The sequence below is a fragment of the Mytilus edulis genome, chromosome 8 (genome assembly GCF_963676685.1).
Source record: "Mytilus edulis chromosome 8, xbMytEdul2.2, whole genome shotgun sequence".
In the NCBI taxonomy this organism is placed as follows: domain Eukaryota; kingdom Metazoa; phylum Mollusca; class Bivalvia; order Mytilida; family Mytilidae; genus Mytilus; species Mytilus edulis.
Genome location: NC_092351.1, coordinates 69,167,408 through 69,193,457, shown reverse-complemented (window position 1 = coordinate 69,193,457; position 26,050 = coordinate 69,167,408). Strand labels below are relative to the sequence as shown.

Sequence of the window (26,050 nt, the reverse complement as noted above, 5' to 3'; positions counted from 1 at the left end):
CACAGCATTTCTGTAAATATAGACTGGAATGCAATTCTTTAAGGAAGAAACTGTACCACTTTTACTATGAAGTTTTGTTAAAATTTACACCCTAGAATGAAAAGTTCATCTGCACTATTATTTTATTCAAAGGTCAAGACATAGGGCTGTGAAGCATATTTTCAACATGTGTATGCCCCAAATTTCTAAGAGTTTAAACTTATACTTAAATTCTCGCTTCAATTTTAGTCTTCCTCAGAAGTACTGTCCCTATGAGGTGAAACAGAGAGATTATATCTGGGAACCAGTACGTAAACAAAACAAATAATCTATCAATATTGTATCTCCCCAACAGAGGTGTGGTTTGTGAAACAGCTGTATTTACAAAGTGCAACCTGTAGGATCATTCAAGTCTCTAGAGCAACAATAGAATACAGGTGTGATCAAGTATCAGAGAGAACCCTACAGTTATTTCACATTTATTGTGGTAAAAACAACATGGTTTACAAATGTTAAAACTTAAATATAAAAATACATTTTATGAATAATTCTCATAAAATTATGTCTTGAATCCTGACCCTTTCTAGATTCAAACAATAGTTCCTCAAACGATAAAAAATTGCTAGTCAGTATATCCATGTTTTCAATGTTTATATTATCATTCTTCACGCAACCATTTCTGATGATGATCTATTTTGCTGCTGTTTTATTTATGTCTTTTACATTTTAATGTATGCACTAATATTTCTTTTTCTTAATTATATCTGGTCGCCAATTGATTGGATGGGATTCTTCAGTCTGAAAAATAAGAAATAAGATTTTATCCTTACAATTATATGGAAACAAGGATGAACTGGGTATTATGTTTTCAGCTTTGATAAAAAGAAACTTAAATGTACAATTGTTTGGAAAACAAGAGGTATTGTCGATGAATATTTGCTGTACTTTCATAATCAGAATTGTTAAAAAAACTGAACATGTTTTCAACTAAAATTGAACTCACTGAGATGTGTTTACTGCTTATAACTGATCATAACTGCTATTATTCAATGATACATGTTGTTTGTTGACATTGATTCAGGTCTATCATATTGGTTTTTAGTACATTGTTTTGTTATTAGGCAGATTGCTTTAACATTTGAATTGTTTCACATTTTTTATGTCAGGGCCTTCTATAGCGAACTATACTATGGGTTTGTAACTCTTGACACTTTGTACAAATAACTTACTGCTGAGTCATCTTCCTTGTATATTTTAACAGTTTTGTCAGCTTCAGCTGTGATAAGACGACTTCCGCTATGGTCATACTGTAAAGCAAAGATTCCAGCTTCTGAATCAATAGATCCTGGCTGTGCTAATGATTGCATTCTCTGGAAATTATAGCCTGTCTTCCAATCCCAAAAGTGCATGGAGCCATTGTCAGCTTTTAAAATACAGAATTTTACAAATAAAACACATGCTTTGCTTTTTCAAAATTTAAAGCTATATATTCATTGCAAAGATTTCTATTCCTTGATAAAATTTGACATGAAACATAGTATTCTCTCTGGAGCTGGCATGTCAGTTAACTGCTAGTAGTCTGTTGTTATTTATGTATTATTGTTATTTTCTTTGGTTACATCTTCTGACATCAGACTCGGACTTCTCTTGAACTGAATTTTAATGTGCGTATTGTTATGCGTTTACTTTTCTACATTGGCTAGAGGTATAGGGGGAGGGTTGAGATCTCACAAACATGTTTAACCCCGCCGCATTTTTGCGCCTGTCCCAAGTCAGGAGCCTCTGGCCTTTGTTAGTCTTGTATTATTTTAATTTTAGTTTCTTGTGTACAATTTGGAAATTAGTATGGCGTTCATTATCACTGAACTAGTATATATTTGTTTAGGGGCCAGTTGAAGGACGCTTCCGGGTGCGGGAATTTCTGGCTACATTGAAGACCTGTTGGTGACCTTCTGCTGTTGTTTTTTTTTCTATGGTCGGGTTGTTGTCTCTTTGGCACATTCCCCATTTCCATTCTCAATTTTATCTCATTGAATTTTTATTTTAAATGAGAATTTATAATTCCATTGTATTTATGCATCGAAGAACTGCAGCTTTTTTAAACATACATAAAAAAATAATAATCTTGGAATAGTCTGAAATGCTCATCTGGCAAAAATATGTCATTCCAGTTTAAACAATATTTATTCAGATATAAAATTATCACAAAATGACACAATACAACTGAAAAAAATATTTTGGATTCAGAAACAAGCAAAGCTTTTACAAATCTGTCTCCTTGATATTTAAGATTTTAATGAAGTATCTTATGTTTTGAGATGTTGAGCTAGTAGTGTTCTCCCCAGGATCTTTTAGCATCATGGTAATGTGATGCTATAATCTTATATGTGATACTATCTGAAGTAGTTTTCTTATAGATTATATTATGGATGTGATGCTATAATTTTTAGAAACAAGAAAGTATTTCAATTTCATCTGTTGACCAGGATGCTAAATGAAATATCTGGGGAGAACACTGGCTACATCTGGATATTAAAAAAAATTAAATATGTGACATTCATAGTTCCAGAGATACAATCAGGGAAAATTTTGTGATATCAGTCTATTAATGTATGGAATGTAATATGCAACATTAAATTTACTTTCTCTAAAATCCATCCGCAAGATACTTTATATCAATGAATTCATTACTATAAACATGTCTTCTTAAATGTTATGAAAACATAGAGGGTCTGACACTGAAATTCGTTTTTGTTTGTTTGTAGTTTTGATGTGAAGTGAATAAAATGCTTCTCTGAGTGCAGCCTGATACGACCACAGAGGTGAAACCCTGAACAGTTGTGGCAAATTTGGACACAATATTCAAGCTTGATTCTGTCTGAATTTGGATTGTGATCAAATTTTTGACATAGTATAGGTTTTTGACACAAAATAAATGTCAAGATCTTACAAATATATTGCACAAAACTGTGCAATTAAAGATTCTTCTTGAACATTTTAACAAAATTTGAAATTAAAAACATTTTGAAAAAAAAATTTGAACCCCTTAAAAAAAATTGGAACCCCCAAACTTTTTGACACCTCCCCCCCCCCCCCCCCCCCCCCTCAACTTGGTGCAATTACTCCATCACTCAACAAGAATGTGTCCTCAGTACACGAATGCCCCACTCGCACTATCATTTCCTATGTTCAGTGGACCGTGAAATTGGGGTAAAATCTCTAATTTGGCATTAAAATTAGAAAGATCATATCATAGGGAACATGTGTACCAAGTTTGAAGTCGATTGGACTTCAACTTCATCAAAAACTACCTTGACCAAAAACTTTAACCTGAAGCGGGACAGACGGACGAACGAATGAACGGACGGACGAACGAACGAACGAACGGACGGACAAACAGACGCACAGACCAGAAAACATAATGCCCCTCTAGTATCGTAGGTTGGGCATAAAAACCAGCTTTTCTTTGTAGTATGGAAAATTGTAATACAATTTCAGAGAGATCCATACACTTACACACAAGTTTTTGTCCAGAAACCACAAAAATGCTAGCTTTTGGCCCATAATACCTAAACTTTTGGCACCATAACCCTCAAAATGGATCTAAACCTTCTACTTTTGGTATTAAACATTGTGGTACGATTTCAGAGCAATTGAAATACTTATACACAATTTTATATACTTAAAGTAGAAAAATGCTTGTTTTGGACCCCTTTTGGGCCCCAATTCCAAAACAGTTGAGACCATCATTCCCAAAATCAATCCCAACCTGCCTTTTGTGGTATTGAACCTTCTAATTAAATTTTATAGAGATCCATTCACTTAAACTAAAGTTATTGTCCGGACACCAAATGTATTTTTCGGACGACGCAGATGACGACATTATACCATTATACGATCTAAAAAAAAATTATTGCGGTAGCATAAAAAGATTTTTGGGTTGATAGTTGTCTCATTGGCAATCAAACCACAACTCCTTATCATTATATCAAAAGGACAAAATACTTCAAAATCCAGATGTCAGAACATTCATCTAGAACCAATAAAAAAATATAAGCTGTTGACACAGAGATGCATAGGTTCCAAGAAAGGACAATATGGTGGACAGTAATATTGCTAATTAAAGGACAATATGGTGGACAGTAATATTGCTAATTAAAGGACAATATGGTGGACAGTCATATTGTTAATTAAAGGACAATATGGTGGACAGTAATATTGGTAATTAAAGGACAATATGGTGGACAGTAATATTGCTAATTAAAGGACAATATGGTGGACAGTAATATTACTAATTAAAGGACAGTAATATTGCTAATTAAAGGACAATATGGTGGACAGTAATATTGCTAATTAAAGGACAATATGGTGGACAGTAATATTACTAATTAAAGGACAATATGGTGGACAGTAATATTGGTAATTAAAGGACAATATGGTGGACAGTAATATTGCTAATTAAAGGACAATATGGTGGACAGTAATATTACTAATTAAAGGACAGTAATATTGCTAATTAAAGGACAATATGGTGGACAGTAATATTGCTAATTAAAGGACAATATGGTGGACAGTAATATTACTAATTAAAGGACAATATGGTGGACAGTAATATTGCTAATTAAAGGACAGTAATATTACTAATTAAAGGACAATATGGTGGACAGTAATATTGGTAATTAAAGGACAATATGGTGGACAGTAATATTGCTAATTAAAGGACAATATGGTGGACAGTAATATTACTAATTAAAGGACAGTAATATTGCTAATTAAAGGACAATATGGTGGACAGTAATATTGCTAATTAAAGGACAATATGGTGGACAGTAATATTGCTAATTAAAGGACAATATGGTGGACAGTAATATTACTAATTAAAGGACAATATGGTGGACAGTAATATTGCTTATTTATTAAAAGTTGCTGGACTATCACCTAGGAGGCACTGCCTTGAAATTGTTGACACTGTATAGAAAATATCCTATTGATAGTAAGGCAACATTATAGAAAATATCATTGATCTATCACAAGTAGTTCCTATCAAACTAACTTAAGCAACTTTTGACTCAGGAAAAGCAACACTTATGTCTACCTTATAGTTATAATAGTAGCAATAAACAAGTGAACATACCTCCAGACACTAGAACTCCATCAGAATTGACTGTTAAAGCATTAATTATTGCATTGTGTCCTGGGAGATTCTGAATAAAGTTCCCATCAGGAAACTTCCACTCTTTAATGTTATCTGCAGAGGCTGAAGCAAATGTGTAACTGGAAAAAATAACAACGTAAACAACAAGGGGATATTTTACTGTTAAAGAGAACATTTTTTACTTATCCACTTATTATGTTCATAATACCATAAAAAACATATTCACCAAGTTTTATCTGGATATGAAAACTAATAAAGAAGAAAATCGGGAATTATTAATTTTATTTATTCGAACTTCCTGACTTCTGTGACGTAGTTAAAGTCTTTTGCATGCCGGGAGTGGATTAATCTCATTTTCAGTCTTGTTCGTTAATCATAATAACGCGATTTAAAGCACATTGACGACTTTTGGTGTAGCTATTAACCAACTAATAATTCAAAAAGAAAAGTGATCACCCATGTATTTTTTTAAATTAAAATGTATGGTTTATATTTAAAGGATAATTATAGTAATAAAAGTAAACCATAAAATAGAATGTTTTTATGATATTTTTCCGACGGATATGTCATACAAACATTTTAATGTGCGTATTGTTATGCGTTTACTTTTCTACATTGGTTAGAGGTATAGGGGGAGGGTTGAGATCTCACAAACATGTTTAACCCCGCCGCATTTTTGCGCCTGTCCCAAGTCAGGAACCTCTGGCCTTTGTTAGTCTTGTATTATTTTAATTTTAGTTTTTTTCTATGACGTCATATTTTGAGGGACCATGCATAAGTGACCCTTAGTAGTGGACTGATTAATAAAGATACTTGTATAAAACTAGATATCACTGCAATCAGAATGTTCTCTAGTTTATAATGAAATAAAAATAAAGTGTACTTTTAATAGTATAAAAAAGTTTTATCCAGAGAAAATGGGAAAAACATTGCCATGATTGCCTAATCTAAGCTTAAAAAACCTGAAATCAGGTCATGTGCACACCCATGAAGACATGATACATGAACATTTTTCATAATCAAAACTGTATGAATTTCATAGATTTTTACCGGGTCTTTCAAAAAATTCATCCTTCAGGGTACATTCGCCTGCTCTGAAAAAAGCTCTAGTGGCTGCAAATAAGTTTTCAATTTTCACTGCCAAATAAACAGGATGTTTACAGTGTTGTCTCCCCTTAAAACATGTACATTAAATCTAATTTTTTAAATTATTTTAATCATTCAACCTGTTTTAATTGAAGTTAATTAACATATTTTTACAACCAAATACAAAAAACATGATTCTTTTTCACCAATTATGTTGATAAAAAGGGACTTCCCTCCATGTCTATTTTTAGTCGGGGAATAACCCCTAGTTTATTACACAAAACTGTTTAAAGCACCCTATACAAATCTTTGCTTCAGTCTAGTACTGTGTAAATACAATGCATGTGTATTTTACTGACAACACCTGGTAAAGGCGTGGTTAAATTTACGGTAATTAAAAGATCAGCATTATGTAATCTTAATCTTTTGATCTTCACTAGAGTGTTGTTTGGCCTCAAGGCTTCATCGTTGCAGGTATGAAAATTTGAAAAAAAGATAAAACTGAAGTGTGTTTGAGACAGAATTTTTATTTAAAAATTATTTGGGGAGGAATATGGTGGCAACCTTAATCGCCGTAATATATTTTAAAAATATTTTGCGTTTGCTTAGTTTTTAAATAAATAGGTTAGTATTTTGTTGTAACATTGAAATTCTGAATTACTTTCAATAAAATAATTTTATTAAAAAAATGGCCACGAAAACAAGCGTATAAATCAAACAGTACTATTCTAAATTATCATCGGTAACCTCTATAATGTGCTTTATAGCTTATATACCTTTGTAAGACTTATCATTCGTTTATACATCCCCTCTAAACCAGAGACCTAAATAAATAAAGCAGACAAGCAGTATATTCTTTAAATTTCTGTGATTTACTACATAATTACCAAGAAAGATAAAAATCCCCAAGTTAATTTGATACTCAATATTTTTCCTGGAAAATCACATCCTCAGTCGGTTGGACAAAAAGATAAGAATTTGGTATACAGAACATGCAGAAGTGTGAATGTCATAAAAGCTCATTGTTATATCAGATACCTTATAAATGTGAACATGTATACATGTAAGACCTCATGGGACGTCACCTAACCACATTCAGGTATTTTGCAACTGCTACACCCCTTTTTATCAGAGCGTACATGCATGTATTAAAATGACTCTCTGTTAATTGGATTCAGAATGACAATTGTAAGTAAAATCCTACAGTTCATGGTGGGACCTTTTCTACCAGATATACAACTTTTTGTATTTATATTTTCACTTATATTACTCTCATTTAATATTTAATTTGCATAAGCACAATATTCCGGGACACACTAATTAAATAAATTAAACAACCCTCTACCTAATCAGACTTTAATACAACTACTATCAGTCTATCCGGAGTGAATATAAAAAAGAAGATGTGGTATGATTGTCAATGACACAACTGTCCACAAGAGACCAAAATGACATAGACATTAACAACTATAGGTCACCATACGGCCTTCAACAATGAGCAAAGCCCATACCGCATAGTCAGCTATAAAAGGCCCTGATATGACAATGAAAAACAATTCAAACAAGAAAACTAATGGCCTTATTTATATAAAAAAAAATGAACGGAAAACAAATATGTAACACATAAACAAACGACAACCACTGCTATTTAAAGTTTCTTTATTTCTTCAAATCGGCTTTTGGGGGATCATTAGTGGACGTCCAGTGGCATATATATTACATGCCTGTCTGAACAGGAAAATTGACATAAGGTATTATTATGTTTCTTCAAATAGAACCATGTTCACATTGTCATACATTATACCCAACAATTGTGATGATGACGAGTTTCTTTAACTGTTCAAAATAATCTTCTTGAAATATAACTTCGATGAACCAAGGACAAACCAAAGCAAGTTAGATATCGACCTGTATTTAAATCAGATTGGTTCTGGATGTTTCTCTCATATATTCAGTATATTTGTATATATTCTAAATTGTGACTATGATATTTATAGTTCTGTAACCTTCCTATCTAGGCGTATAAACCAATGATCGACAAGTGCGTACATTTTGTTAAATCAATGTATGTTTCATAATAATTGAAAATGAGTATATTCTTACATTTTCCCCCAATTTACCCTTGGAAGATATGTAAATAGATTTTTATTTCATCAAATCTTTTTTTGGGGGGGGGGAATTATTTAGATTTTCATAAATATCATTCTTTACACACGAAATGTTATTTATAAACAATCGTATGAGTTTAGTAATGACTAGTATATCACTATTGGACACACAAGACAAAGTTGTATATTACACAGGATAGTTTCAAAATGGAAAGTTACACCTTATCCTCCATGTACACTGATTAATACCCTCAGAAGTGAAGTGATGCACGAACTTGTGTAATTGTGTAATAAGACTTTAAAAACCTGACAGGAAAGCGCTTGAATACCTGGACGTGTCACCTCACAATACCTCTGGGAACAATTCCTTTAGCAATGCTGATCAGATAAGGGGAGGTCCAAATTTATTTAAATTAGTTTATTCCAAAGAAAACAAGTATGAACAAACTAGATTTTCGAAATCAATTTTACATGGAATTTTTATCTATGACTTTGAACTTTGACTTTTTAACTAATTTCCATTTTTTGTTTCAAAAAATTTTGTAAAAAAACCCAGTTTCAAACAGACCATAGTACTAGTTATTTAAAAAAAAATATAATTTCATTTTCCATTTCAAGTTAATTAGGAAAGGTTGCACAACCATGTCTATAATAATCTTTTTTGTGACCCAGGAAACTGTTTATGCTTCCCATGTCGGATAAAACAACCGTACGCTTGACAAGATATAGACACTCAATTACGGCCACATCAGGTTACTGCTTGTTTTGGTCCTTTGTGGTTTATAGCTATATTGTGGTTACTATTCAGGGAGGAAGTCAAAATGGCCACATGCTGAGAACTGATACTCTAAATTTTAAATCAATGGTCATCTCTTATCTTGCTGAATAAAACTTTAATATTTATGAATTTGTGCTTTTTTATACATAATGAACAGAATATCAACTTTTCATTTCATTGCGAAGTTACCCTCTTAATAATAATGGAATAACAAACTGTACTCCAAGAATACTGAATCATTTATCTGAAAAAATTTTGCTATACTTTTATAAATATTCATGCTAAAATGTTAAAAATGGATTTTTCTGGCCTTTGTTAGTCTTGTATGTTTTTTAATTTTAGTTCATTTATATGTTTTCGAGTTTAGTATGACATCAATTTTCACTGAACTAGTACACATTTTTATTTATGGACCAGCTGAGGCCCATCTCTTGGTGCGGAATTTTCTAGATTTGTTGAAGATCCATTTGTGGCCTTTGGCTATTATCTGCTCTTTAATCAGGTTTTTGTCTCAAGTGACATATTCCCCATTTCCATTCTCAATTTTCTTTATTTACAAAACAAAATATTTACTGTTGTTGTCTGTCTTTAGAGGGGTTTAGTTAAGACATGATTGTTTTTTCAGGTATAATGTATAACTTACTGTTTTGGATGAAGTGTGAGAGCTCGAACACTCTTTTTATGATTAGTGAGAGTGACACGTGATTTGCCGGCTGCTAAATCCCACAATCTTATTGTAGAGTCATGGCTTCCTGTTATCACCTGTAAATAAGTAAACTTTTCTTATGTCAATCACTACAACAAAAGTCTCTTAAGATTTTGCTCATAAACCATTTGAAGTTATTCATCCACTATTTGCTAAATATCTATTATTGTGTTCATTTAAGTGAAAATACAATATACAGACATGTTCAATTTTTAGAAAATACTATAAAAATGTGCCATACAAAAATCCAGACAAAAATTCACGCAATTTCAGCCATTATTTTATTACTTAAAAGTAAGGCATTTTTTTAACCTGTTAAATTTATACCAGAAATCACAACATAAACAAACAGGGGTCTAAAAACCTGAACTACATGAAATATCCCTTTTTAGTTAAAAACAGTTACCCTGATTCATGGTATACAACAGTTTTAGACCAAGTTTTAGTGAAAATGATAAAAATATGATTTTCAAATATTTTCACAGTGAACTATGCGCTACAATGCCAACATGCCTGCCATATCTCAATGTTTAATGTGTGTTTTTTGTAATAGTGTCTTCCAATAATCATTCACCCAAGAATCACTAGTTTTTGAGAGATGATTTGTTTTAAAACTTACTTAACTAGCAATGGCTTTCTCCAAATGGAACCAAAAGTGAAAATTTTATATAGGACAATCCATTTTAATAGTGTGTTTAGTAAGAATTGTGAGTAAAAGATAATAAAATGCTCTGCAGGGTGCAGCTTGATACCACCAAATGTCAAACCCTGAACAGTTGGGGCAAGTATGGACACAACATTCAAGCCTGATGCAGGTTGGAATTTGGATTGTGATTAAATATTTGACACAGCATAGGTTTCTCACACAGAATGAATGTGGTCTAAGAACTTAATCATTTTAAATTTACCTATTATGGTTAAACATCTAAAATCTAAATACATGGTTAGATTCAGCATACCAAAGAGCCCCTCATATTCAATTTTTGTTGAAATCAAACAAAGTTTAATTTTGGACACTTTGGACCTTAATGTGGACCAATTTAAAAATGGGGCCCGAAATCCAAAAACTTAATACATGGTTAGATTCAGCATATTAAAGAACCCCAAGAATTCAAGAATAAAACCCCATTGAAATTGGTCATGAAATAAGCAATTTATACCAAGTATTATAAAAGTATTGTTTTTGGCCCCTTATTTCTAAACAGTTAGGGCCACAACCCCCAATATCAATCCCAACCTTCCTATTTTAGTATGGAACCTTTTGGTACAATTTCAGAAAGATCCATATACTTTACACATAAGTTATTGTCTGGAAACTAGAAAAATACTTTTTTGGACCCCCTTTTTAGGCCTTTAATTCCTAAAATGTTAAGCCTGTAACCCCCAAAATCAATCCCAACCTTCCTTTTGTGTTTTCAAACCCTGTTTAAAAATTTTATAGAGATCCATTCACTTTAACTAAAGTCATTGTCCTAAAACTAAGTGTCTTTGAACGAAGTGGATAAAGATGTGATACCATCATGAATATAAAACCAAACATTTTTTTTGTGGTTGTATACAAACAAAAATTTAAGGATTTTCCAGTTAAGAATATGATGAATTTAATGTGATGACTTAAGTTAACATGGCTTTTCAAACAAGGCAACTGACAATATATAGCATGTTTTTGGCTACTAGGAATAATTTGGTGACAATAACATAAACTGAAAATATATTAAGCATGTGTTTTTCTTTGAGAAGAAAAAATGAAAATTATGTCTTTTCTACAAAAATTTAAATATGATTTCACCTGAATATATGTCTGAGTTACCATTAAAATGAAAAATGTTAAAACCAACCTGAGGTTCAGCAGCCTGACATCTGATATCAGCAACAGTATTATTATGTCCTGTTAATGTGTGTATGCATGCTTTTGTTCTCATATCCCAAACTCTGGCTGTACCATCCCGACCACATGTCACTAACACATCTATTGTAGGGTGAAGGTCGATGGCATACACTGCACTCAAGTGGCCATGGTAATGTTTGATAGTCTGTTAAACAAGATAACTAGTACATTATTTTTTCTAAGATAAAAAAGATGTTGACGACCTTCCAGATGAAGAGTTAAACCTACATTAATTAAGCCACAAAGGTCTGGACTTCTAAAACAAAACAACATTAGTTAAAGCAAATTCTAGCTTTTGAAGATCCAGGGGAAAATCTACGAGTGAAAGTATATGGAAGATGACATAAATATATAGGTGTAAATAAATTTACATGTGCAGGTGTATATATTCATAAGATAAATAGCAAGATAAGTAAACAAGTTAACAGTTTAATCAATTTCATCCTTCCATTGGGACTCTTTAGGATAACTGAATTAGCATCATTATGGGCGATGTCTTTAAGGAGGCTTGTGACATTCAGGCATTGTTTGTATTCTTGGGTTTTTGGATCGTTGTTATGAAGTATATTTCCGTCTCCTTTTGATAGGCTTCCTCCCGTCTTCCTAAATTGCTCACAATTTTAATTTTTTGCATAAATCTTTCATCAATGATTAATTTTTGCTTTTCAATATACATTAGTGGCTTAAAAATTCTGTTTAAATGTATTATAAATCTGTCATATTTTTTTCAAAAGACAAAAAAATGCAGTTGACTCATATGTTCCATTTTATCCATAGTGCCTATGTTTGTTGATGAACAAGGAAATAAAATACAAAATTTATACAAGATACTAGATACAAGTTTGGCTGAAATTGATTCAGCAGTTTCAAAGCAGAAGATGCTTTAAAGTAAGCAAACTGGATGAACAATTGTCTTTAAAGGGCCTAATTAAGTGGTCAGTTGACAATTTTGGTCATGTAAAACTTATTTGTAGATCTTACATTGCTGAACATTTTTGCTGTTTATAGTTTATCTTTATCAGTAGTAATATTCAAGATAAAAACATAAAACTGCTAAATTTCCTTAAAATTATCAATTTAGTAGCAGTAATGGGTTATTAGATTCATCTGAAAATTTCAGGGCTGATAGACCCTAAAAATCATTCAACTTAAGTTTGGTAGGAATTGGTTTAGTAGTTTCAGAGGAGAAGATGTTTGAAATAGTTTACACCAGGCGTAACGAGGACGGCGACTGCTACGTCCAGTCTGTGTTTTTATTAAATGTTTTTCTGCTTTGTATCAGTCTGACTAGTTAAGCCCTTTTCAACTGATTTTTCATAGCTGAATAATGGATTGGTTCATAGTTGAAGGTGTTAATTTCTATGACATTTAGTCGTCTCATTCGCAATCATAACACATTGTCTTATATCTATATAAATAGAACAAAGTATTGTATAAAAGTGTATGTGAGGTATAATGTATAAGAATATATCAACCTTATTATATTCCAGATCCCAGCATTTCACTTGTTTATCTTCTCCACAAGAAAACAAATATGGCTGTCGTGGACTAACTACAACACCTCTAACAGCACTGATATGACCAGTTAGGGAAAGTTTTAAAGTTCCTGAGGCCAAATCCCATATCTGCAAATAATTAAGATAGTACAAATGAAGAGTTGACAAAGAGATATGTCTCATCATTATGAAACTTTGATAGTATAATGCATATGTTGAAAGTTAAATGATAATACTTTAATATGTAAACTATATTGGGAACTTGGGATAAACAAGTACCTGGTCATGTCTACTCTGTGTTTATTTGTTAGAGGAATTTCTATACGTATCCATTTGATGAGAAAAGCCTTTTCAACTGTTTTTCAAAGTTTGGTCTTATGTTGTTCTATTACACCGCTATGGAAACAAAATGTGCTAAAGCTAATACAATGTATAACTGGTTTATTTCCATTATACAACTTTGTTAAATTTGCATTTTAAAATATTGTGAAGAATTAATCTTTGTTCCAATATAAGAAATACTTGACACGAGTAAAGATTTATCCTGTCCAGTACTACAGACCAAATTTAACATAACATTTCATTGCATATAAGATAATAACTATCACTGGATGTTAACTAATTAGTTTCCATTCATTTCTTTCCTGTAAATAAGCGTATAGTAACCATGTAACCTCAAGTTTTCAATTTATTTTATAGAAGAAACAAATAAAACTAGAGGCTCTAAAGAGCCTGTGTCGCTCACCTTGGTCTATGAGAATATTAAACAAAGGACAAAGATGGATTCATGACAAAATTGTGTTTTGGTGTTGGTGATGTGTTTGTAGATCTTACTTTACTGAAAATTCTTGCTGTTACAATTATCTCTATCTAAAATGAACTTGGCCCAGTAGTTACAGTACAAAATTATGAAAAGTGTTAAAAATTAACTAAAAAGGGCAAAAACTCCTTAAGGGGTCAATTGACCCTTTTAGATAGATCTTCACCTAATTATATAATGAACAATTTAATCCTGTCAGATTTGGTTTCAGAGATATGAGCCAAAAACTGCATTTTACCCTATGTTCTATTTTTAGCCATAGCGCTCATCTTCGTTTGCGGGCGAGGTCATTGGACACAATTTTAAAACTAGATAACCTAATGATGATTGTGGACAAGTTTAGTTAGATTTGTTCAAGTAGTTTCAGAGAAGAACATTTTTGTAAAAGATTACAAAAATTTATGAAAAATTGTTAAAAATTTATTTTAAAGGGCAATATCTCCTTAAGGGGTCAACTGACCATTTTGTTCATGTTGACTTATTTGTAGATCTTATACTTTGCTGAACATTATTGCTGTTTACAGTTTATCTCTATCTATAATAATATTCTTGAAAATAACCAAAAATGGCTAGTAATATTTTTAGTGATTTACCAATTCCTGTTCCCTACCAACGGGTTGTTTATCTAAAAATTTAAGGGCAGATAGATCCTGACCTGATAAACAAATTTATCCAATGTCAGATTTGTTCTTAATGCTTTGGTTTCAGAGATATAAGCCAAAATCTACATTTTACCCCAATGTTCTATGTTTAGCCATGGCGGCCATCTCGGTTGCTTGGCTGGGTCACTGGACACATTTTTAAAACTATATACCCCAATGATGATTGTGGCCAAGTCTGGTTAAATTTGGCCCAGTAGTTTCAGAAGAGAAAATTTTTGTAATAGTTATCGATGTAGACAACAGATGCCAAGTGATGAGAAAAGCTCACTAGGCCCGAAGGGTCAGGTGAGCTTATAAGGATGGTGCTTTGAAACACGCAAGATATATGTGTATGACTCAGAAGTTTTTTACTGCAATGAAATGTGGAATTATCAGGTAATTTAAAAGATCACCTTCATGAATGAATATTAACGAATGTCATAAAATGAGGAAAGGAAACCATCTCAAGCAAGTCATTGTAGGTTTGATCAGATTATCTTAATCTTAAAAAGGCCAATTCCATATGGTTAAGCATTATGATTAAGAAGAATTGCAAAAGTGAAGATGACTGTTAAAAAGACAGACAAGAACTAAATTTACAACTGTGAAAAAGAGGCCACTATGGGAAATTTACTTTAAACCAGCTAAAAAGAGCAGCCAACTTTAAGTCATTACAGAGGAAAACCAAAATTAAAAAGATAACAGAACGTGTTGTAACCTATACGGATTTATTACCATATATTGTGAAAAAAAAAAATTGATATTGTTATAATTACATAACTGTAACTATATGAAAGAAATATTCCAGAACCACCTCTTGTAGCTTATCATAGGGATAGAAACTAAGCAGACATAATTGTGCATAGGAAATAAAATCAAATCACTAAAAATATTACTAGCAACAGCAGCAACTGTGCCAACAAAACATGTAAAGAAATATGTAACAGTGTGTGCATTATTGAAAGAATTGAAGAAAAAAACCATACTAGGAGAGAAAACATTCAACTTCTTCAACAAATACATGTATATGAAAAATCTGCCAATTGTAGAAGATATTAGAAAGAAAATTTAGGCGCAGCGGATGAAAAAACAGAATACAATTAGGCCATTTGGGATCAACATTAAAGAAGAATTACTTTAATTCCCCAAATCTTATATACTTTAACTTGCATTCATAAATATATATTATGATGCCATGTTATTGTTAATGATTGTGATAGAAAAAATGTCTTCCATGTAGTTATTAATGAAACAAGAATGTGTCCCCAGTACACCCATGCCCCATCCGCACTGTCATTTTCTATATTTTTAGGGGACCGTAAAAATGGGAGAAAATCTCTACTTTGGCATTAAAATTAGAAGGATCATTTCATAGGGAACATAGTGTACTATGTTTCAAGTTGATTGAACTTCAACTTCATCAAAAACTACCTCGACCAAAAACTTTAACCTGAAGCGGAACAGATGGACAAACAGGTGAATGAACGAACAACAGATGGACGAACGAACAGCCGGACATACCAGAAAACATAATGCCCATAAATAGGGCATAAAAAAATTAAAAGAAACTGAATTAGGCCAATGGCCGAAATGTCTTTAATAATGGTTTATTACTACAATAATGTAATCCATGTTCCTTATTGGAATTTTTGAAACAAGTGTTAATACTAAATCCTAACGGAAGGGATTGTACTTGATATTAATATGATGAAAACATAATCTTTCAATCAGTTCAATTGAGGTCTGGAGCTGGAATGTCAGTAACAGCTAGTAGTCCTTTTTTAATTTGTGTATCATTGTCATTTTGTTTAGTTTCTTTTGTTACCTATTCTGACATCGTACTTGACTTCTTATGAAATATATTTAACAATAGTACGGAAGCACATGTATTTGTTTTGGTAAAACATGTGTGTTTGTTTACATCAACACCTGTGTTTAGAATACCTGTAATGTTTACAATGTATTCCATTGGATAATATTTGTCGCATTGTGACTTTAAAACAGGTATTCTAGGTATTGTATGATTTTGGCTCGTGTTTTTCGTGCTTGTTGTATGATATAAATCAAATGTAATCTATAATGTTACTATTCAAAGTTCTGCCTTACACTGGTTAGCATACACCGTACCTACTGCCTTGCTTGTATTATCCCCCCCCCCCCCCCCCTGTTTAAATGTTGAGAGTAGTCATTTATTTATAATGATTTATTTAACTTGTATGTCTTGTTTTGTAGATTGGTGTATATTTGTATTTATTATGGATGGCTGACTGTGATCGAGCCAGTATGACTGTTTTTTAGTGTCTCAGTAATCCATGGTGTAGTGGTTAGTGCATCAGACTACTATCACAAAGGTTCCTGGTTCCATTCCCGTTCGGGATTAAAATTTCAGGAACTCAATTTTCGGCTCTCCCTTGACACCATTTGCGAGTATGGTCTTGAGGAAACGATGATAGTCCGTCGGAAGGGGACAATAAATGGCTGACCGTTTCCCATTTCCATTCTCAATTTTATTATACAGTATATAGAATCTGGATATAAACACAGTATATAGAATTTGTATATTATATAAATTAATATTTCTCTCCCAAATAAATAAGCAGAGAAGAGACATGAAGACAAATTATACTGAATTAATTTTTAAAGTCATATGAAACCTCTACATAAGACTCATCAGTGACGCTCATATCAAAATATGGAATCCAACAATTAAAAAAAATTGGACAAATTAAGAATTTTCTTCAGAAAAAAGGTATATGTAAATAAGTTTTATAATAAATCTAGCCATTTAGTTATAAAAAAAACATATGCAACCTTTTTTTTTAATTTGAAGTTTCATATGACTTTAAGGACAAAAATTCATCTCACAGGGTATGACAGATAGAATGATATTTGTTATCATAATTGCTTTTAAACAACTCATCTGTCAGGTTTTCTGTTTTCTCACCTTAATCATTCTATCATTAGCTCCTGTTGCAAACCACTGGTTACCAGGTTCTACTGCTACACATCTTACCCAACCTAAATGTCCACTTATAACCTAAAATATGCAAAGTCTTCCTTTGAACAACCAATTCAAATATTATAATATAATGCTCCTTTTACCTGAAGGATTTTGTTCGAGCATGAAAGAATATGCTGTATTTGTACTGAACGGAATTGAAAGGTGTGCAGACTTACAAAACTTGATTTCTGAAAAGTTGGGAATGAAAATATCTAGTACATGTTGTTGTTTATTCAAAAGTAAAATGAATTTACAAAAAAATTGTCTCCTAGCCTAAATTCAACATTTAAAAAGATCGGACACACAGGAAAAAGTTGATAACAAAACCTCATCTGATATTTACTATTCAATAAATATGTCTATGTCAGTTACTGCTGCACCATGTATATTTAATATGTCTATGTCAGTTACTGCTGCACCATGTATATTTAATATTTCTATGTCAGTTACTGCTGCACCATGTATATTTAATATGTCTATGTCAGTTACTGCTGCACCATGTATATTTAATATATCTGCATTATGTTTCTGTCAATTATTTTACACCTCACATATATGAGTGAGTGTATAAGCCAAGATAAAAAAAAACACTGAAATTCTTTTGCATTAATAGCAAAGACAGATATTTCATGAATAGCATTTAGTTGTTGACATTTTGTGTGATTGTTCTATGTATTGTGAGTCTTACTCTGTATAATTTCCATGGAGGATGCCACACAGGTTTAGCCATGGTCTGTGCTTTCTTTGGCACCAATGCTTGCTGTTGACCTATTGTCACTAGAGCCTAAGAAAGGTGGACAAATATAAAAGTTTTATTAGTTTACAAAAAGACTCAATGATGAACGTTTAAAACACACATAAGCTGAAATGAAAAACCAATCGCATTTTTCAGGCCTTTTACAGGGTAAGAAACATCAATGTTTTCATAGTAATTGTTTTCCCATACAAATCTATTTTACTATATGCATCTATTTACTGCATTTTTACACCTTACATCAGCTTTTGCTGCTAATGGAGTTAATTTGTACAAAGATAAATAAAATAAATTGCTTCAAAGAGTGCAGCTGGATACAACCGCAGGTCTAACCCTGTACCGTTAAGACAAAAATGGACACAATATTTGCGCTTGATACAGGTCTGAATTTGGATTGTAATGAAATGTTTGACGCATAATAAGTTTCTGACACAGAATAATTGTAGTCAAATAACATACAATTGATTATATGATTTGAATTTATACCCATTGTTTTGCTCTTGTGCAATACACTATGCCAATTATTTGTTTCCAATTGGCCTAGTAGTTTCAGAGGACAATATTTTGGTAAAAATTGATGACAGATTGTGATGAGATCCTCACTTGACCCTTCAGCTGGTCAGTTGAGATAATGTTGTTATACAAAATGAATATTAACAAGAAACTGACCTTTGATTGATCTGAACCTCTAATATCTTGTACACTTGATCCTAATTGTGCCTCTATTTGTCTGAAATAAATGTAACATAACTGTGACATAAGATGCAACTGAATTTGATAATATGCAAACAAGTTTAACCCCATCAAGTTATGTGCCTATCAAGTCTGTACTTCAGTGGTTATTGTTGTTTGCAGTTGGTCATTATTGTTTTTTGTATTATTTTCAGTATAAATCATGCCATTTTTTTTCTTGTTTGCATTGTTTTCCATTTTGTCATATCAAGTGCTTTTATAGCTGACTTTTGGGTATAAAATTTGCTAATTGTTGAATGGTGAGCCTCTGTTTACCTATATTTGCTTACATCCACATTATTGGGGGCATAGTGGGTATTTGTTGAAATGGCATCCAGACTCAATCTTAGTTTTTAGATATTTTTTACTGTGTGGGGAGAATGCTAAAATCAAATGTATTCAATTATATTAAAACTTCAAAAAAGAGAAGCAAGGAGATGCATATCCTTTACCTTAATCTATCCTATTTTTGAAAAACTTAAGTGGTCGACAATTGAAGAAAAATAGAAGGAAGCATCACTACATCTAATTCAAAAGTTTAGAATAATATCAGATACTAATCCTTACAAGTTGATAGTTCCAAAGCCCAAAACATCATTTTTTTTATTCTGGACTCTGGAAAAGAGCTAATGGTCCCGGAACACATTAAAAGCCTTTTGATTTCTGTTGTTTACAAATATCTCTACTGACAGTGTATTAGTTGCAAAGTGTTTTCATACCCTTCCAAAGGAGTAGGTCCAGTAAGGGTCGATTTTGGCCTCAAATTTCAGGTTCATCTAACAGACGATTTTGGACACTTTTTAAATACTTAAGTGTCTATTTCAATTGATTCAATTAGTTTATGTGAAAGATTTTAACTGATTTAGTCATTAAAAAACGCACCGATTGAAGCTTAAATATGAAAAATCTACGAAATATGCCAAAAAATGTCACTTTTAAGATGGTTGTTGTCAAAAACGAAAGTGGCCGCATCCGTGTTCATCCTCTACCTTTATATATGTTATGTATTATTATCAAATACAACTTGCTTTTCAATATTATGAATGAACACGAATGCGGCCACTTTCATTTAAGACGGAAACCGTCTAAAATTTAACTAAAATGCTCAAATTGTGAAGTTTTCAGTAATTTAGCATGACTGAATGATGCTAGTGCCCGATATATGTGCATTGTATTGTCAACCAGGTGCTTCGCAGGGCACAGCTTAATACGACCGCAGAAGTCGAACCCTGAACATTTAGGGCAAGTATGGACACATCATTCAAGCTTGATACAGCTCTGAATTTGGATTGTGATTAAAAAGTTGACACAACATAGGTTTCTGACACAGAATGAATGTGGTCTAAGAACTTAAACTTAAAACTTTTAAATTGGACATTTACCTATCATGTTCCAATATCCAAAATCAAAATACATGGTTAGATTCAGCATAAATCAAAAAAACCCAAGAATTCCATTTTTGAAGAAATCTAATAAAGTTCAATTTTGAACCCTTTACACCTTAATGTAATAGACCAATTTGAAAACGGGACCAAATATTAAGATTCTAAATACACCGTTAGATTCAGCATATTAAGGAACCCCAATAATATAATTTTTGATGAAATCAAACAAAGTTTTATTTTGGACCCTTTTGGCCCCTAATTTCTTAACTGTTGGGACCAAAACTCCCAAAATCAATCCCAACCTTCCTTTTATGGTCATAAACCTTGTGTTTAAATGTCATATATTTCTATTCACTTATAATAAAGTTATTGTGCTAAAACCAAGACCAGATGCTCTGCAGGGCGCAGCTTTATAGGATGCAGAGGTTGAACCCTGAACGGTTGGGGCAAGTATGGACACAACTTTCAAGCTGGATTCAGCTCTTAATTTGGACTGTGATTAAATAGTTGACACAGCATAGGTTTCTGACACAGAATGAATGTGGTCTAATGAACTTAAAATGTTTGTTTTGCCTTTGAGCAATTTACTATGCTGTTGAATATTAATCCTCTCAAAAAATTGAAGAAATAGCAATAACTACTCATTCAAATACATCATAAAATATTAAAATGTAAAACAAGTGCTTGTTATCACTGAATGGTAAAGATTGTTTTAATTTATCAGTTGGTAGTAAAAGTGAATATACATTGTATATTGTATAAAACAAAGATTTAAGTTGATTCAACTACTATTCTGGACAAAGAAAGATAACTCAAATCAACTGAAAATTTCTTGCTATTGCACAATATTGTGCAATTAGATATTTCTTGCTATTGCGCAATACTGTGCAATTGAAAATATTTGCTATTGCACAATACTGTGCAATAGAAGATTTCTTGCTATTGCTCAATACTGTGTAATTGAAAATTTCTTGCTATTGCACAATACTGTGCAATTGAAGATTTCTTGCTATTGCTGAATATTCTGCAATTGAAAATTTCTTGCTATTGCACAATACTTAATATAATAATTTTGGATCAAAATTTGGACCAACTTGAAAACTGGGCCCATAATCAAAAATCTAAGTACATAAAATTGAGAATGGAAATGGGGAATGTGTCAAAGAGACAACAACCCGACAAAATAAAAAACAACAGCAGAGGGTCACCAACAGGTCTTCAATGTAGCGAGAAATTCCCGCCCCCAGAGGCGTCCTTCAGCTGGCCCCTAAACAAATATATACTAGTCCAGTGATAATGAACGCCATACTAATTTCCAAATTGTACACAAGAAACTAAAATTAAAATAATACAAGACTAACAAAGGCCAGAGGCTCCTGACTTGGGACAGGCGCAAAAATGCGGCGGGAACATGTTTGTGAGATCTCAACCCTCCCCCTATACCTCTAACCAATGTAGAAAAGTAAACGCATAACAATACGCACATTAAAATTCAGTTCAAGAGAAGTCCGAGTCTGATGTCAGAAGATGTAACCAAAGAAAATAAACAAAATGACAATAATACATAAATAACAACAGACTACTAGCAGTTAACTGACATGCCAGCTCCAGACTTCAATTAAACTGACTGAAAGATTATGATTTCATCATATGAACATCAGGCACAATCCTTCCCGTTAGGGGTTTAGTATCATACCATCATAACATATATGATAAGAACATAACCCGTGTCATGCCAACAACTGTTTTTAGAATAAATGTGTTTAGTTCCGATGCAAAGACCTTATCAGTGACTGAATATTAACGCCAAAATATGCAATCTTTAATGACTTGACAACAGTATCATAATTATATCCCTTCTTAATAAGTCTATTCAAAGGTTTAGATTTTTAGATTCAGCATATCAAAGAAGCCCAAGAATTCAATTTTTGTTAAAATCAAGCTAATTTTAATTTTGGACCCTTTGGACCTTTATGTTGACCAATTTGAAAACTAGACCACAGTTAGAATCGGCATATCAAACAAGCATATCAAACAAGGTTTAATTTTTGACCCTTTGGACCTTAATGTAGACCAATTTGAAAACAGGATAAAAAAATTTATGGTCATAAACCTTGTGTTTAAATTTCATAGATTTCTATTTACTTATACTAAAGTTATAGTGCAAAAACCAAAAAAAATGCTTATTTGGGCCTCTTTTTGGCCCCTAATTCCTAAACTGTTCGGACCTCAACTCCCAAAATCAATCCCAACCTTCCTTTTGTGGTCATAAACCTTGTGTTAAAATTTCATAGATTTCTATTCACTTTTACTAAAGTTAGAGTGTGAAAACTAAAAGTATTCGGACGACGACGACGCTGGACAACGACGCAGGACGACGCCGACGCCAACGTGATAGCAATATACGACGAAAAATTTAAATTTGGGCCCTTTTTAGCCCCTTATTTCTAAACTGTTCGAAACAAAACTCCCAGAATCAATCCAAACCTCCCTTTTGTTATCATAAACCTTGTGTTAAAATTTCATAGATTTCTATTTACTTATACTTAAGCTTTTGTGTGAAAACCAAGAAAAAAAAACTTATTTAGGCCCTTTTTGGCCCCTAATTCCTAAACCATTTGGACCACAACACTCAAAATTAATCCCAACCTTCATTTTATGGTATTGAACCTTGTGTTAAAAATTTATAGAGATCTATTCATTTAAACTAAAGTTATTGTCTGGAAACTAAATGTGTCTTCGGATGATGACGACGCAGACGACAACATGATACCATTATACGACGCAAAAAAATTTTTTGCGGCGGTATAAAAACAGCCCATATTTATGTAGCAGAAGCATTCCACTTTCCAGTAAATAGCTAAAAGATTACATTTTCACAATTTTGTAAAGCTGCTATATTTTGGGGCCAAAAAGGGGTCTTACTGAACCTACTCCTTTTTTTCATCATGTTTTATGCCTCAAATACCAAGTAGTGGGATGAAATTGTACTGTAAAAAAAATTGGTAAAAAGTAGTGATTTGTTCCAGCTCAAAAGGGTAAAAATTAGTATGCCTGAAACTGTCAAAAGAAATCAATACTCAATAACAAAGTTCATATTACGAGTTGAATCAGATGTAGTTTTCTATAATTTTGATATAATTTGTCTCAAAAGTTAAAGATTAAACATATTTTTGTAGAGTTCAAAAATGGAAAGGTCAAAATCAATCAAAGTATAACTTTTGGTCACAGTTAAACTGACATATTTTGTTCATACTTAAAGATAACAATTCAACAATGATAAAAGCTTTAATTGACCATTCCTCCATGGATTTTTTTTCTTCACATGCTTGATTCGCATAGGGTTTTTTTTCGATAAAAAAAATCATCAGGTTTAAAGTATTAATGCATTGTGAAAAGGATTATTTCATAAATGAAATTCAAGTCAGATATTCTCATGAATATCCTTTTCATATTGGATACAATTTTTTTAAAGTCAGATGCAGACATTTTGTAGTCAAAGCATTTCAACTGAGGTACTACACAGGCGTCAAAAGGCGTCATTATGGAGTAAAGGGGGTGGCGTCAAAAAGCGTCATTATGGAGGAAAGGGTTAATAGTGAAAATGAACTTGACCTTCATTTAGTCACAGGAAACACAAACATAAATTTCGATGAATTTTGTCAAAGTATTTTCAAGTTTTTGCACAGACATGCTCTAAGATCACTTTTGACTACTCAAAGGTCTACAATTCAACAACAATAAATGCTGAAATCATGAAAATCAAAATTGATCTTCATTTACAGGAAGCAACATATCTTAATTTGAAAAGATTTTAGTCAAAGAGTTTTCAAATCAATGAACAGACTCTGGTTGGCAGTCGTGTGTCAAACCATTGTACATCACCAAGTTAATAAATACTATTTTCATTTGGAAATCCTGTTAAAATTGAAGTAGTCATATGACACCAAGTGAAAAATATCCTTTTTTTTTTATTTAACATCAAAATAGCAATCAGACTATAATTGGGTAAATGATAATTGCTTGAATTAAAATCATTGCTGAAGAAATGACGTAAATTTGTAAATTACATGACTCTTCAACTAAGTGACATGCATTGAAATAAATATTGCACTTACCTATTTTGTTCATACAATGCCATTTCTACACTTGCATTATAACTTGGATCTGTTTGCATTGCTGTTCCATCTGTTAACTGAACACCTTTATTCAAATAATTATATAGGATATAACATGGAAATAGCTTTTAAGGTGGTATGGGTGTCTTTCGCCATCTTGGATTGTAATAACAAAGAATCTAAGGTCCAGATTTCCAATCAAGTTAGCAAAATTTGATGCAGGAACGCAAATAACTAATATGAATTTGCATTCAAAAGCACAAATTTATAAGATTTTACCTTAAAAATATTGTGTAGATTATTTTTGCTTGATTTTCAAATGTTTGCAAAATTGATATTTTAAGGGGAGGTAACTCTGAGAGGATTCTACATGGAATTTTGCAATTTGGTATTTTAGCTGGAAAAAAACACACCCTATCTTTTCTTTTAATATTCTGAAAGCATTTTCCAATAGCTATCATATCATATTTTATTTTACAATTCTATCATTCAGTTTAGCTTCTATTCACATAATGATGTTTTTTTCCTGTATAATCTATAAAAAAAATGTCATTTTGTCACAACCTGTAGCTTGAGAAAATATACTACGCTTTAGCAAAGTATGAATAAATTCTATCATTTTTAATTTAGACACACATACCACCTTAAATATCATTCATTTCTTCACAGAATAATTCAAAGAAGTTAAACTAGAGGCTCTAAAGACAATGAAAGACCTTGTGTCGCTCACCTTGGTCTAAGTGCATATTAAACAAAGGACACAAATGGATTCATGACAAAATTGTGTTCTGCTTACAATTATCTTTCTATGAATCGAATATAATGAACTTGGCCCAGTGGTAACTGTGGAAAATATTGTGTAACAAGAATGTGTCCTCAGTACACGAATGCCCCACTCGCACTATCATTTTCTATGTTCAGTGGACCGTGAAATTGGGGTAAAATCTCTAATTTGGCATTAAAATTAGAAAGATCATATCATAGGGAACATGTGTACCAAGTTTGAAGTCGATTGGACTTCAACTTCATAAAAAACTACCTCGACCAAAAACTTTAACCTGAAGCGGGACAGACGGACGAACGAACGAACGAACGAACGAACGAACGAACGGACGAACGAACGGACGCACAGACCAGAAAACATAATGCCCCTCTACTATCGTAGGTGGGGCATAAAAATTTACAAAATTTTACAATATTTATGAAAATTGTTAAAAATTGACTATAAGGGCAATAACTCCTTAATGGGTCAATTGACCATTTTGATCATGTTGACTTATTTGTAGGTTTTAATTTGCTGTACATTATTGCAGTTTACAGTTTATCTTTATCTATACCATAATAATATTCAAGATAATATCCAAAAGCTGCAATTTTTTCTCAAAATTACCAATTCAGGGGCA

The 26,050-nt window shown here is 32.2% G+C and overlaps 1 protein-coding gene across 2 annotated transcripts in view; it reads right to left on the bottom strand.

The window, feature by feature from the left end:
* Positions 1 to 446: 446 nt before the first annotated feature.
* Positions 447 to 26,050, bottom strand: part of LOC139486144 (pleiotropic regulator 1-like) — a 44,742-nt gene continuing 19,138 nt past the window's right edge. For both annotated transcript variants that reach the window (XM_071270875.1, XM_071270876.1), the window contains 10 exons: positions 24,648 to 24,732; positions 19,082 to 19,142; positions 18,347 to 18,442; positions 17,602 to 17,694; positions 13,176 to 13,325; positions 11,651 to 11,845; positions 9,750 to 9,868; positions 5,114 to 5,253; positions 1,209 to 1,402; positions 447 to 777 (listed from right to left, as the gene is read on the bottom strand). In XM_071270875.1, coding sequence (XP_071126976.1) covers positions 718 to 777; positions 1,209 to 1,402; positions 5,114 to 5,253; positions 9,750 to 9,868; positions 11,651 to 11,845; positions 13,176 to 13,325; positions 17,602 to 17,694; positions 18,347 to 18,442; positions 19,082 to 19,142; positions 24,648 to 24,732 — 1,193 coding nt within the window. In that variant the 3' untranslated portion in view covers positions 447 to 717. The remainder of the gene's footprint in view (positions 778 to 1,208; positions 1,403 to 5,113; positions 5,254 to 9,749; positions 9,869 to 11,650; positions 11,846 to 13,175; positions 13,326 to 17,601; positions 17,695 to 18,346; positions 18,443 to 19,081; positions 19,143 to 24,647; positions 24,733 to 26,050) is intronic.